The sequence below is a fragment of the Emys orbicularis genome, chromosome 7 (assembly GCF_028017835.1).
Source record: "Emys orbicularis isolate rEmyOrb1 chromosome 7, rEmyOrb1.hap1, whole genome shotgun sequence".
Taxonomy (NCBI): Eukaryota; Metazoa; Chordata; order Testudines; family Emydidae; genus Emys; species Emys orbicularis.
The window spans coordinates 46,403,433-46,418,328 of NC_088689.1; the positions used below are offsets into that span (position 1 = coordinate 46,403,433).

Consider the following 14,896-nt stretch of genomic DNA (forward strand, 5'->3'; position numbering starts at 1 on the left):
GATGGTTATGCTCTAACTTAGATTCCAAACAAACATTATGCACATCTTAAATGATTTGCAAAAACATTGAATTCTTTTGGGCTAAATCCTGTCCCCTGTGATTCTGCCCTATATTAGGGGAAGAATTTGGAGAGATGGGTCTGCACCCATTGCATACTGTGGATGCTCTTTCTGTCCCTGCTTGAGAGATGGTAGGGGGAGTAGCCAAAAGCGATTGTGGGAGCAATGGAAGTGAAACTGAGAGTTATGCTTCCTGCTGTTACTGAGGATTTTGTAAATACACTTTTAATTTTTATGTCATTATGATATTTTATAGGAAACAGCATAAGAATTTTAGAGCAATGGTAATAAGATGGGTCAGAGTGGCAACAATGATATTCTACCAGCTTTGTTTTGAACCCTATGAAATTAAGGTAATATATCTGGGAGAATTTCAAAAGTCAGACACTGAGATTAAAAAAAATATGTCCAAATATCTTGTTGGGTGTGGCTCTTTGTTTTTGAAGTATCTGCTCACTCCTAGGGCTGTTCATTATTTTGTTGTTAATTTTAAATAACTAAAAGCAATATTAGTCTATTGGCTGCAGAATTTAAGACATTCATTTATTTATTTTTAAATTTTAGGTTACCACATTAGTGAATTGTCCACAAACGCCTTCTAATAAGAAAAAAGGATGTTCCAAAAGAGCCCGTGTCCTCTTAGCTTCTGTGGAAAAAGCCACTTGGAATCTATTGGACAAAGGGGAGAAAATTGCTAAGGAAGCCATTGTATTTAAGGAGGAACTTAATGCAGCACTTAATGATGTTCGTAAAGAAAGTAAGTACAGTACCAGGTGAATAAACCAGGTGCTTTAAGGAATTCAGTTATACATATAATTTTTGTTAGTGTGTCTATCTCTAAAATGCAAATTGCCTTTCCCATTTACTGAAGTTTGTTCTTTAAAATACAAAGTATATCATTGTGGTGAAATAATGTCCTTGGTTCTTTGGTTTTGTCTCTCTGAGATTAGTTTAGCAATCACCAGGCTGAAGATTATCCAGTAGATGTTATTTGTAGATACTGCACAATTGAAGATGTCAGTTTAAAAAAAAAAGGGGGGAAATTTCTACAAATTCTGTATTTAAAAACATGTTATACAGTTTAATAGCGATTCTGTAGTCTTAATGTGATGCCATTAGTCTTTAATACACTTAGGCCTGGGCTACACTAGCGGGGGGGAGGGGGGGGGTTCGAACTAAGATATGCAACTTCAGCTACGCTATTCGCGTAGCTGAAGTCGAAGTATCTTAGTTTGACTTACCTGGCCGTCCTTACGGCGGCGAGTCGACTGCCGCGGGCTCCCCCGTCGACGCCGCTTACTCCTCCTGCCGAGGTGGAGTACGGGCGTTGATCAGCGGATCGATTTATCGCGTCCAGACGAGATGCGATAAATCGATCCCCGATACATCGAACACTACCGCCGATTCGGCGGGTACCCTTAGACTCATAGAATTTAAAGTCAGAAGGGACCATTGTGATCCTCTAGTTTGACCTCCTGCATGTTGCAGGCCTCACCCACTCCTGAAATAGACTCCTAACTTCTGGCCGAGTTACTGAAGTCCTCAAATAATGATTTAAAGTTACAGAGAATTCACCATTTACACTAATTTAAACCTGCAAGTGACCTGTGCCCCATGCTGCATAGGAAGGCAAAACTACCCCAGGATCTCTGCCATATTTGGGGTTGGCAATCAGTTAGACCCTGAGCATGTGGGAAAGACCTACCAGGCAGATACCACAGAGAATTCTTTTCCAGGTAACTTGGAGCCCTCCCCGTCTAGTGTCCCGTCTCTGGCCATTGGGGATTTTTGCTACTGGCAGTCGCCGATGGGCCACATGCCATTGTAGGCAATCTCATCCATAATTTAGCAAGCTGAGTCTTTAAGCCAGTTAGACTCTTTTTTCCCCCTCCCCCCGCCACTGCTCCGCTTAGAAAGCTGTTCCAGAATTTCACTTCTCTGATGGTTAGAAACCTTCACCTAGTTTCAAGCCTAAATTACATTTTATTTTCTCAAATACAGTAATGTTGTCCTTTTTTCCCCGTTTTCTTTTTGACCTCAGTCAATTTGGGGCCCTTGGGGGTATTCCAGATGGGAGCAGAAATTGGTGATAGCCAGGTATTTCTTTGATGCAGTTTTGTTTATTTACAAAGAATGTACAAAGTCCTGTGTCTCTGAATGAAAAGGAATCAAATAGCAGGAAACAGATTCTTTTGCTTGCAGTATCAAGGGCATATTTTTCAGCCTACACCGCTGACTGAAAAACCTCTCCACAGGTTTCTTCCAGGGTTAACACCATGGTTCAGCTGTCTGTCTGTCTGTTTCTGGCCTATTCTACACCTAGAATATTAGGTCGGTATTCACGCCCCTGAGCAATGCAGTTAAATCACCATAACCCTGGATGTAGACAGTGCTAGGTTGATGGGAGAATTCTCTGTTGGTGTAAGTAGTGTCTTCATTGAAGGGCTACAGAGGCACAGCTGCGCTGCGGTAGTGGTTTTATGTGTAGACATACCCTCAGGCCTGGTCTATACTACGGGGTTAGGTCAAATTTAGCCATGTTAGGTCGATTTAAAAATGACTGTGTCCACACAACCAATCCTGTTCCGTCGACCTAATGGACTCTTAAAATCAACTTCTATACTCCTCCTCGGTGAGGGGAGTGGCGCTAAAATCGACCTTGCTGGGTCGAATTTGGGGTAGTGCGGACGCAAATTGACAGTATTGGCCTCCGGGAGCTATCCCAGAGTGCTCCATTGTGACCGCTCTGGACAGCACTTTGAACTCCGATGCATTAGCCAGGTACGTAGGAAAAGCCCTGGGAACTTTTGAATTTCATTTCCTGTTTGGTCAGCATGGCGGCAGCACTGGTGACCATGCAGTCCCCCCAGAATCGCAAACGAACTCCAGCATGGACCGAAAGGGAGACACTGGATCTGATTGCTGTATGTGGAGAAGCATCTGTGCAGGCCGAACTCCGATCAAAAAGAAGAAATGCAAATATATTTGCCAAAAGCTCACAGGGCATATTGGACAGAGGCTATACCAGGGACACACAGCAGTGCCGTGTGACAGTTAAGGAGCTCAGGCAAGCCTACCAAAAGACAAAGGAGGCAAAAGGTCGCTCCGGGTCAGAGACCTATACATGCCGCTTCTATGACCAGCTGCATGACATTCTAGGTGGGGACCCTACCACTATCCCACCACTGTCTGTGGACACCTGCAAGGGGGGAGTCTCACGCAACAGAGAGGAGGATTTTGCGGATGAGGAAGAGGAGGAGGAGGAAAATGCGCAGCAAGCAAGCGGTGAATCCGTTCTCCCCGGCAGCCAGGAACTTTTCTTCACTGTGGAGCCAATACCCTTCCAAGGCTGGATCCCCGATCCTGAAGCCAGAGAAGGCACCTCTGGTGAGTGCACATTTGTAACTACAGTACAGGGTTTAAAAGCAGTAGTGTTTAATATTTGATTTGCCCTGAAGAACTGGGATGCATTCGCAGCCAGTACAGCTACTGGAAAGGTCTGTTCACATGTCTGGGGATGGAGCGGGAATCCTCCAGGGACATCTCCATGAAGCAGTCCTGGAGGTTCTGGGGAGGGCTGCCTTATTTCGTCCTCCACGGTAGGACACTTTACCATGCCAAGCCAGTAGCAAGTATTCTGGAATCATTGCAGCACAAAGCATGGCAGCGAATGGTCCTGGGTTTTGGTCGCATTCAAGCAACATTCGGTCTATATCTTTCTGTGTTAGCCTCAGTAGAGTGATATCGTTCATGGTCACCTGGTTGAAATAAGGGAAGTTTTGTAAGGGAACAGTAAAAGGACCCTGTTCATGCTGGGCTGTTTGTGCTTGGCTAATAGGGATCATCCCAGAGAATAGCCGCGGGGTGGGGGTAGGTGTGTGCTGCACATCCACCCGAAAACTGCAGCCCCTCCTTTTAAATGTGAAACCCAACCCATTGCTTGCTCTGGGAAAGGAGGGCGCTCCTCATTCTCACATGTTATGAAGGCGTTGGAAGCCAAACCCTTGTACCCTTTGGCTTACCATGGCTGCCTGGAAACCAAATTCTGTTGCCCAGCCATGTGTGATGTGTCACCATACCAGCAGGGGCTCAATATAAAAGGCAAAATGTGACCTTCTACCTAAAGCACATGTGCTGTCTGCTGTGAATTGCTTGATTCACTGTGAAAGAGTCTCCCTTTTGTTCTCAGAAATGTATCATCTTAAATTTTACTCTCCCTTTTTATCTCCCCCCAGGTGCAAATGTTTCCCCATACACTCCCCATATCATCTCCATCCCTGAGGTTATTGCAGATTAGAAGGCGAAAAAAACGCACTCGCGATGACATGTTTTCCAAACTCATGCATTCCCCCCCCCCCCCCCCCCGTACTGACAGGGCACAGCTTAATGCATGGAGGCATTCAGTGGCAGAGGCCAGGAAAGAATTAAGTGAGTGCGAAGAGCGGAGGTAGGATGCGATGCTGAGGCTAATCGGGGAGCAAACGGACATGATGAACCATCTGTTGGAGCTGCAAGAAAGCCAACAAGAGCACAGACCCCCACTGAATCCACTGTATAACTGCATGCCCTCCTCCCCAAGTTCCATATCCGCTTCACCCAGACGCCCAAGAACGCGAGTGGGGAGGCTCTGGGCACCCAGCCACTCCACTCCGAGGATGGCCCAAGTAACAGAAGGCTGTCATTCAAACAGTTTGATTTTTAGTGTGGCTACAATAAAAAATGTGGCCTTGTCCTTCCCTCCTCCCCCACCCCACCCGGGCTACCTTGTCCATTATCTCATTTTTTTTAATTAAGAAAGAAAGAATGCATGGTTTCAAAACAATAGTTACTTTAGTTTGAAGGGGGGAGGGTGGTTGGCTTACAGGGAATTAAAATCAACAAAGGGGGCGGGTTGCATCAAGGAGAAACACACACAACAGTCACACCGAAGCCTGGCCAGTCATGAAACTGGTTTTCAAAGCCTCTCTGATGCGTAGCCCGCCTTGCTGTGCTCTTCTAATTGCCCTGGTGTCTGGCTGTTCAAAATCGGACGCCAGGCGATTTGCCTCAACCTCCCACCCCGCCATAAACGTCTCCCCCTTACTCTCACAAATATTATGGAGCACACAGCAAGCAGCAATAACAATGGGAATATTGGTTTCGCTGAGGTCTAACCGAGTCAGTAAACTGTGCCAGTGAGCATTTAAACATCCAAAGGCACATTCTACCACCATTCTGCACTTGCTCAGCCTATAGTTGAACTGCTCCTTACTACTGTCCAGGCTGCCTGTGTAAGGATTCATGAGCCATGGGAGCAAGGGGTAGGCGGGTCCCCAAGGATAACTATAGGCATTTCAACATCCCCAACAGTAATTTTCTGGTCTGGGAAGTAAGTCCCTTCTTGCAGCTGCTTGAACAGCCCGGAGTTCCTAAATATGCGAGCGTCATGCACCTTTCCCGGCCATCCCACGTTGATGTCGGTGAAACATCCCTTGTAATCCACCAGTGCTTTTAGCACCATTGAGAAGTACCCCTTGCGGTTTATGTACTGGTTGGCAAGGTGGTCCAGTGCCAAGATGGGGATATGCGTTCCGTCTATCGCCCCACCACATTTAGGGACCCCCATTGCTGCAGAGTCATCCACTATGACCTGCACATTTCCCAAAGTCACTACCCTTGATAACAGAATGTCAATGATTGCATTGGCTACTTGGATCACAGCAACCCCCACAGTAGACTTGTCCACTCCAAATTGATTCCCGACTGACCGGTAGCAGTCAGGCATTGCAAGCTTCCACAGGACTATCACCACTTGCTTCTCAACTGTCAGGGCAGCTTTCATCTTGGTATTCCTGCACTTCAAGGTGGGGGAAAGCAACTCACAGAGTTCCAGGAAAGTGGACTTACGCATGCGAAAGTTTCGCAGCCACTGTGAATCATCGCATACCTGCAACACTATGCGGTCCCACCAGTCTGTGCTTGTTTGCCTGGCCCAGAATCGGCGTTCCACTGTATCAACCAGCCCCAGTGCTGCCATGATGTCCCAATTGCCACAGCCCGTGCTTTCAGGAACGTCTGTGTCCATGTCCTCATCAAAATCCAACTCGTGCTGGCGTCTCTAAACCCGGTTCTGCATATACTCCAGAACAATGCGCAAGGTGTTTACAATGCTCACAACAGCAGCAGTGATTGTAAGCTGAGTGGGCTCCATTCTTGCCGTGATATGGCGTCTGCACGGGTAACTCAGGAAAAAAGGTGCGAAAGGATTGTCCGCCGTTGCTTTCACGGAGGGAGGGGTGACTGACAACATGTACCCAAAACCACCTGCGACAATGTTTTTGCCTCATCAGGCATTGGGAGCTTATCCCAGAATTCCAATGGGCAGTGGAGACTGCGGGAACTGTGGGATAGCTACCCACAGTGCACTGCTCCGTAAGTCAATGCTAGCCATGGTAGTGAGGACGCACTCCGCCGACTTAATGCGCTTAGTGTGGACATACGCAATCGACTGTATAAAATCGATTTCTACACCCACTCACAACAATACTCAGCAAAAGCTTCTGGGCAGATTCTCATACTCCTTTTTGTTTTAGGTAGGGGCTTATCAGTTACATTAACTGAAGAGTGAGTTCGCACCTATCAGTAAGGTTTTAACTCAACCCATAACAAGGTTTTACCCAACTGACACCATTCATTCATTAATTTTGTTGGCTAGGATTTTCAAAGGCACAGAGGGAATTGTGTGCCTAACAGCCATTTGTGCCTTGGAAAATCTCCTCTGTTATTTTTGTCACTAACTGTTATACAACAAAACAATACTTGTTTAACCAATGTCGCCTCTGTGAAAGTCATGCATATTTCACCTGTGTAGAATCCATCTATATAAATCTCTCAGGAAGCAGTTGCACCTTTTTGTTTTGAAGGATCTGGTTCCTGTATTTGCTGTGATGTCAGTCTCATCTCCCCTCGTTACCTTTCTTGGTTATGTAATTAATTGAAATGAACATGTGATCTTACAGCTTGCTTAAAATAATGTAAAAAGATGGTCATGCTTTGATCAGACTGAATCTGGTTAAATTAACAGAGATGAGTATGAGGAACCAATTTCTCATTATCTTATTTGGAAGAAGATAATTATATAGCTCCCTCTGATGTGTGTGTACTCTTTCCTCTTGCTGCTAAAGAATGAGGATGTTTGCTTGGTGGGTTTGGGGTGGAAGGACTTCCCAGTCCCTTTCATGAACCAGTACAGAAATGCCTGACCAGTCAAACATTCCCTGAAAAGTTCAGGACTGGGAAGGGGGCTCTCACTGCAGTCTTCTTCCCATTGGCTCTTCTGAGGTTTAGGATTCTGGGGTTTTTTTTCTCCCTACCTGATGAGGCTAGGGGAAGAGGTGTTAGGGGGAAATTATGGATTTAAGTGGATCCCATACAAAAATTGTCAGGTTTACATAGTTTCTGACATAAAACCAAGTAAACCTTGACTGTTTCCGCTGAGGTGTTTTTTAGTTTTTGCATTCACACTCACTGAACCTCATGTCAATGCACTGAGTTTAGCACCTCTCTAGTCACGTACATCTGATTTTGTGTAATATTTAGGGTTGCTCACATTTAATTGAAAAATGGGTTATTTTTATGGTAAATAGATTAACAGAGTTCACCGAGGTCTGCGTACTCAGACATTGGTTTTAGGTTACAGCATGGAGTGAGACCAAGGAGAGTGATGCCGGGGACTCATAGCAATCAGGAGCTCAACCATAATACTGAACATATACATAAGACCAGACCAATAGACTCTCAGTGCAGTAGAGTTTTAACTCCCTAAAGAGTCATGTAGGTTCCACTAATGTGAAAAAAAGATGGGCCAAATTCTATTCACTTGCAGAGGGGCAACCTAGTGATGTTATAGTGGAAATAAAAGTAGTATTTGGCACATTTTTAAAAAGTAATTTGGAAGTCAGACAGAAACTTAGCATTGACCTCTTTAGAGAAAAATAAAAAGTTGTCATACAAGCTAATCCTTTGCTACATACTGAATAAAATTCTTCTGTGGGTTATATCCCAGATAACCCCCACTAAATTCTGTAAGGTTGCATAGAGTGTAAGTCATGGCAGAATTTGGTCCATTATCTATTGCAGCAATTCTCTAGATCTACAGCATGTTTTTTTTTGTTTTTAGTGTGCATCAATTTCTTAAAAGCCACTTTGATACCAACATCTCTCAGTTTCAGTTAGCTCTTCTGCTAATTTGCATATTTAATTTTTAGAGAACACTTCATAAGCTATTGTATTCCACTTTACATATTTTTCAAATATATGTTAAAGGTAATTTATGTAGCTATTGAACTTATGATCTAAACAGTCCTGTAGACTGACATAATTACCAAACATCTCAGTGGCACACCGTGCTTTTTGCGATAGCCATACAGTTGGCAATTTACAAACAAACTTTATAAAAGCAGAAAGAAATAGGTGTAGTTAAAACAGTCTTAACATACCCTAAGACATTCCCCTCCAGGATATGTCTACACTGCAGTTCAATGTGTGACTGTAGCATCAGTAGACATACCTATGTTAGCTTCACCCAATGCTATCACGGCTAAAAATAGCAGTGTAGAAGTGGTGGCATGCGCTTCAGAACAGGCTGTACAGATATTCTGAGAATGCGAAGTACATATGCACCTTGTTAGTCCATGCCAAAACCTGGGCTGCTGCATCTACACTGCTAGTTTTAGTCATGCTAGCATGGGTGAAGCTAGAGTAGGCATGTCTACCTGTGCTGCAATCACACTTCAGACTGCAGTGTGGACATACCCTGAGTGTGCTAAGCTTCAAGCTTTGGGATACTTTACCCTCTGGAATAACAGACTTCTATCCCCAAAAAGTCATCTTTGACCTTTTCTGAGGAGCCATTGATAAACTGAATAGCATGCAGTTACAGCAAACTGGGCTCCAATTCAGAGAAGCTCGTAAACACCCTAGTGAAATCCTGACTTGTTGAAATTAAGGTGAGTTTTGCCATTGATTTCAACAAAGCCAGAGTTTCACCCATTGAGTTCAGTGGGACTTAAGCACATGCTTATAGTTCAGCATACACTTAAGTGTTTTGTCTTTGAATAGGGATGCTTTCCTGAATCAGGGCCTAAGTCTTTTAGATGAAAACTTAAAAATCAGTCTTATCTGCTCTTTGTGGACATGAAAGATTAGGAATAGGGGTTTTGCCTTGTTATACTTGGCCAATACTTTCCAAGCCTCCACTGCTATGCAGAGTAGGAGTCACTGGTTACTTGCCTCCTTCTACTCAAGGAATGGCTGCATTTCAGAACTTGTGTGGAATGTTTATGGCATCTGAACTTTTAGCATGAAAAGATGAATGTCAGATATTATTAACGGTCACACATACTCAGCTGAGGCCTTTTAAAAAAATCACTCATTATGGAGCACTCTTAACATTTTAGCCCATCAATTCCAGTCATGTAACACAAGATAAGAAAACATAGTTTTATTGACTTTTATACATAGATAATATAGAAATATTTCAGACTTTGAAATTATTTATTGACTCTGAGCCAAGACCAGAGATGACTACAAAAATAAATACATAAAGTAGATTACCTACAGCTCATACATTTTAAAAGAAAGTTAATTCAGGGTTATCTCCTATTATTATACAATGACCAATTAAGTGTTCACAGGCAATTTTCCTCCAAGGATTTGTTGAACTGTTCAAGTTAATATTAAGGAGCTGAACTACAGTACAATACATGCTAGTTTGTTAACACTGCAAACATTTTTAGTTCTTTGCAGCTGTATATTGGGTTTAACTTGTGGTATGCCACCTAGATCATAACTTCATTGCCTATTACTCATGTCACATTCTGCTGCTGTTAGAGGTCTTATGTTATTTACTTTAGTGTCTTTGGAAGATGTACATCATAAATCCTGATAAGCTATGTATGTAGGTGGGCACACATCATGTATGTCACAGCATACAGTTTTTAATTTTCTCTGGGCATCATTTTTTATGGTGACAGCCAAGTAATTTATTTGTATGACTTTTCATAAATTATAACGTGTCTGCAACTAGCTTCAGTTTCTATGTGGTGATCATACTGGAATTTTAAAATTATCTGGATAACTTGGATTTGGACTGAGCTAAGTTATCTGTCCCTTAGTTGCAGACCAACAGCAAGAAGGTACAAATGCAGTCTCTCATTTCAGCTGATGTCACTCAATAAGGTTCTGTAAGTGCTGAGGAATTTGTGAATTGTGACACATGAGTCTGATCCTGGTTTCTTTTGACTGGTGAAGACCAGCATAGAGGTGCTGGACTCACTTTTGGAATCCTGTATATTATTACTCAAGAAAAAAATTGACTTGTATACATTGAACTACTCCTCTTTTTTCTTTAACAAACATTTTAGATTGTAAGTATCAAACTACAGTTTGCATTTAAACTTGGTTTGAGCTGATATTTAATTACACTGCTCTACAGCCAAAATGCTTCTGAAATAAATGTAGTCAAACTTTACTAATTCTGGGTCACTGAGAACGAAAATGATGCTTAAAATTGTTGATTGGCTCTAGTTTTCAAGATATGCTATTGGGTCAGTATATACGACCCTTGACTTGGGAATGGCGGAGGATAAGTGAGTTATAAAGGGAAGGGATCTCAATTTAAACCAGAAATGACTAAAATACATCTTTGACTGGATCTATGAATAAATCTATGACTGGGTTTGGACAGTACTTGCTTTTTAGGCAAAACAATGAATGATGCAATCTGAAGCTGGTATTGCGTCATACATGATATGAATTGCATCATGTTATTCCTAGAAGTCATGGATGATGCAATCATAACGAAGCTTACATCACTCTGCTGAACAAATTGCCCTATATCAGCTCTAGAAATCATACAGTGTCGTGCTCTCTTATTTGTCAGTGTTTGACTTTGCAAAGGGACACATTTCTGTTTAGCCAAAGTGAGCAGAGATGCCTCGTACTTGTGTGAACAGTGCAGATAACTTCTGCTATGTTTGTGGTGAAGTGACTTTTGCATCACAAAAGCACAGTATAACCACTATGGTTAAGAAAGCCTATCACCTTTATTTTGGCTGCAAAATTGGAGATCAGGACAAGAGGTGGGCCCCACACATATGCTGCAACACTTGTGCAACAAATCTTCGCCAGTGGTTGAACAGGAAAAGGAAATCTATGCCTTTTGCAGTGCCAATGATTTGGAGAGAGCCAACAGATCATACCAGCAATTGTTACTTCTGCATGGTGCCTCCAGTTGGGAAAGGTGTGTCAAAGAAGAAAAAGTGGACTGTGCATTATCCAAACATTCCATCAGCTATACGCCCAGTACCCCATGGAGAAGGACTGCCGGTTCCTGATGCACCAGAATCATTCTCACTTGAGTCAGACGAGGAAGAGGATGAAACTTCTGATCCTGAACCATCAATGTCACAGGACCCACATTTTCTCCCATCCTCCTCCTCTGAACCACACCTCATAACACAAGGTGAACTGAATGACCTTGTCAGGGATTTGGAACTACCCAAGAGTAAGGCAGAGCTGTTGGGCTCCAGACTACAGCAGTGGAATCTCCTGGCAGGTGATGTTAGGGTTTCCATGTTCCGTGACCGTCAAAAGGATCTTGTCCCATTCTTCTTCATGGAAGGTGATCTTGTAGTCTGCAACAACATTGATGGTGTGATGGCAGCCCTCAACATCGTTCACGATCCAGATGAGTGGAGACTGTTCATTGATTCATCGAAGACGAGTCTTAAAGCTGTTTTACTGCATAATGGCAATGTTTTGCCAGCAATTCCAGTTGGTCATGCAGTCCATATGAAGGAAACCTATGACAACATGAAACAACTTTTGAGGTGCATAAACTATGACCAACATCAGTGGCAGCTTTGTGGCGATTTGAAGGTTGTTGCTCTCTTGCTTGGTCTGCAGACTGGATACACAAAGTACTGCTGTTTCCTCTGCGAATGGGATAGTCGTGCAAGAGATTCCCACTACATCAAGAAAGATTGGCCACTCCGACAGTCATTGGAGCCTGGGAGGAAAAGTGTTCAGCATCCACCACTTATTGAATCAAGGAAGATTTTGTTACCACCCTTACACATCAAGCTGGGTCTGATGAAGAATTTTGTCAAGGCCATTGACAAAACACAAGCAGCTTTCAAGTACCTCCGTGGAAAATTTCCAAGGTTAAGTGAAGCTAAGATAAAGGAAGGTGTCTTTGTTGGTCCTCAGATTCGTGAACTTCTTTGAGATGATGCATTTGACCATGCACTGCGTGGCAAGGAAAATAAATAAATAAATAAAGAAAGAAAGATATCCTATCTCCTAGAACTGGAAGGGACCTTGAAAGGTCATCAAGTCCAGCCCCCTGCCTTCACTAGCAGGACCAGGTACTGATTTTGCCCCAGATCCCTAGGTGGCCCCCTCAAGGATTGAACTCACAACTGTGGGTTTAGCAGGCCAATGCTCAAACCACTGAGCTATCCCTCCCCCCATGGAAAGCCTTCCAGTTAGTGGCAATAAATTTTCTCGGAAACAACAAGGCAGACAACTACAAGTTGTTGGTGGAAAACCTCCTCAAGGCATACAAAAGCCTTGGTTGCAACATGTCACTAAAGATACATTTTTTGCACTCTCATCTACATTTTTTTCCACCGAACTGCGGAGCAGTGAGCGACAAGCACGGCGAGCGATTTCACCAGGACATTGCAACAATGGAGAAATGCTATCAGGGCAAATGGAGCCCATCAATGCTTGCAGACTATTGCTGGACAGTGACAAGAGATGCTCCATTTAATGAATACAAGAGACAAGCCAAGAAGCACCGAGTAGACACTGAATAGGACTAAACTATGTACAGAATAGTTTTTTGCCTTTTGTTTCATAATAAATTTTATTTATATAACCCTTTTGCTGATTTTTAAAGTGTTACATAAATAGGACAGGTGAAATATTATCATGTAAAGCAACCATAAACACACGAAAAGACCTAGGTTTACAGTTTGATTAAAACTCTACTATCTACACAATATACATAGACATAAAATGTAAAAACTTAAATATCTTAGAAACAGTAGCCAATCAGTTGTTTTAATTGTCATATTTGAATTCAACACATCAAAATACATAATAAATAGCACATTTTATCTCTGAAGCAGACGACTTCTCAAAAATTGTAGACCAGTGTTATTTTTAAAATAGAACAACAATGTAGTTTATCACTAGGATAATGACTCTTGTGGATATGTGATAATTTTTTTTCCAAACAGATCTGTTCAGGCTTAGCTAAAATGTTTGGTATTTCTTGCTATTAATTACAGGCTATATATGGTCTCAAAGACAACAGCTGTTGCCTACATTATTTCCATCTATTGCCGTGTTGATGGCGCATGCGTTTAGCTGCTATCATGTCACAAGTGGGTTCTTAGATAAGCTTTGTCATAAATAACATAATCGCTTAGAAATAACTATAGCATAGTTCTGTTACTGTTTGAAAAGAAATGAGAAAATCTGGATCTGACATTTTGAATTTTCCTATACAATGTGTTCTTATCAAAGAAAATACATGAGGAAACAATTTCACTGTACTCAAAAAAGGTATTTCAAAAAAATTACTCATTGCTGTAGGAAAAACTGGAGATGGTATCATAAAGAAATTTGCTCAAAGGAATGGGACAGTGGCTTATGATTTATACTATACTCTTATTCCCCCGTGAGCCCCCCAAAATAAGACAGAGCTCAGGCCCCCTGCTCCTGCAATGAGATCTGCACTAGTGGACCCTGAACTCATATGGAGCCCCACTCAGGTCAGAATTCACAGGGCATAATTGTAGCTTAAAGTCACCTCTGTTCTTACCTCCTTTCCTACAGCCAAGGCCTGATCCAAAGTCGACAGGAGTCAATGGAAAAAAAGATGCCAATGATTCTAGTGGACATTGGATCAGGCACCCCCATGCAGGTAAGGTAAGTAATGAAGAACTTGGCCCAGGAAGTGTCAATGGGGTGTAAGTGACAGTTCTGATTACACAATAGGCAACCAGCAGTTTGCAGAGTGGAGGTGGAGATTCCTAGTGTGAAGGATTTAAATAATTGCCATGCAACAGAACAAACAGGTGTCTGAACAGGGCTGGAAAGCCTTGAGTGGCAGCAGACATCTGGTGTATACATCCTTTAACCTCTACATGTAGCTGCTGTGGGAAACTCAATGGTATCAAATGCCAGTATTATGCAGAGGAGCCCCATCTTTTTCCCTTTGCACCATTTTCTAACTGGCTGAAACTGAAACGTGGGCAAGTTGAACATGTTTGTGGGAAGCAAAAACACTTTGAAGATCTAGCAACTAGTATCTCATCCTCCATCAAAGGCCTCAGATTGTCACACCGGAGTGCAGCATAGGTGTATTGCTAGACACCTTGCTGCTACTGGACACAAAGAACGAGAAAAGCGAACATGCTTTCCTCCATCCACAATTAGCCAGAAGACTGTATCAGATATGGAACTGCTCACAGTGATACCTTTGTGACCTCCAGGTTGGACTACCACACTATGCCTATATATGTAAAAATATAAAATAAAATAGCTTCAGTTAGTACAGATTGCAGCAATCCACCTACCTGAAAGACCAGCTGTAAAGAGCCCATCAAACTGGTGCTTTGCTCATTACACTGGGAATACCAGGACAAATTCAAGGTCTTGGTGCTACTCTTCAAAGCCTTCCATGTAACTGGTCCCACATACCTCAGCGGGCAACTCTCTCATTGAGACGATGAGGTCCCTTGACAACTATGTTCCTCAGGAACTATAAAGTTGTCAGCATCAA

General features: G+C 42.8%; 1 protein-coding gene across 1 annotated transcript in view; it reads left to right on the plus strand.

Moving 5' to 3' along the window:
* Positions 1 to 14,896, plus strand: part of CTNNA3 (catenin alpha 3) — a 1,024,091-nt gene that overhangs the window by 10,388 nt on the left and 998,807 nt on the right. Inside the window, exon 2 of the mRNA XM_065408662.1 lies at positions 625 to 817. Coding sequence (XP_065264734.1) covers positions 625 to 817 — 193 coding nt within the window. The remainder of the gene's footprint in view (positions 1 to 624; positions 818 to 14,896) is intronic.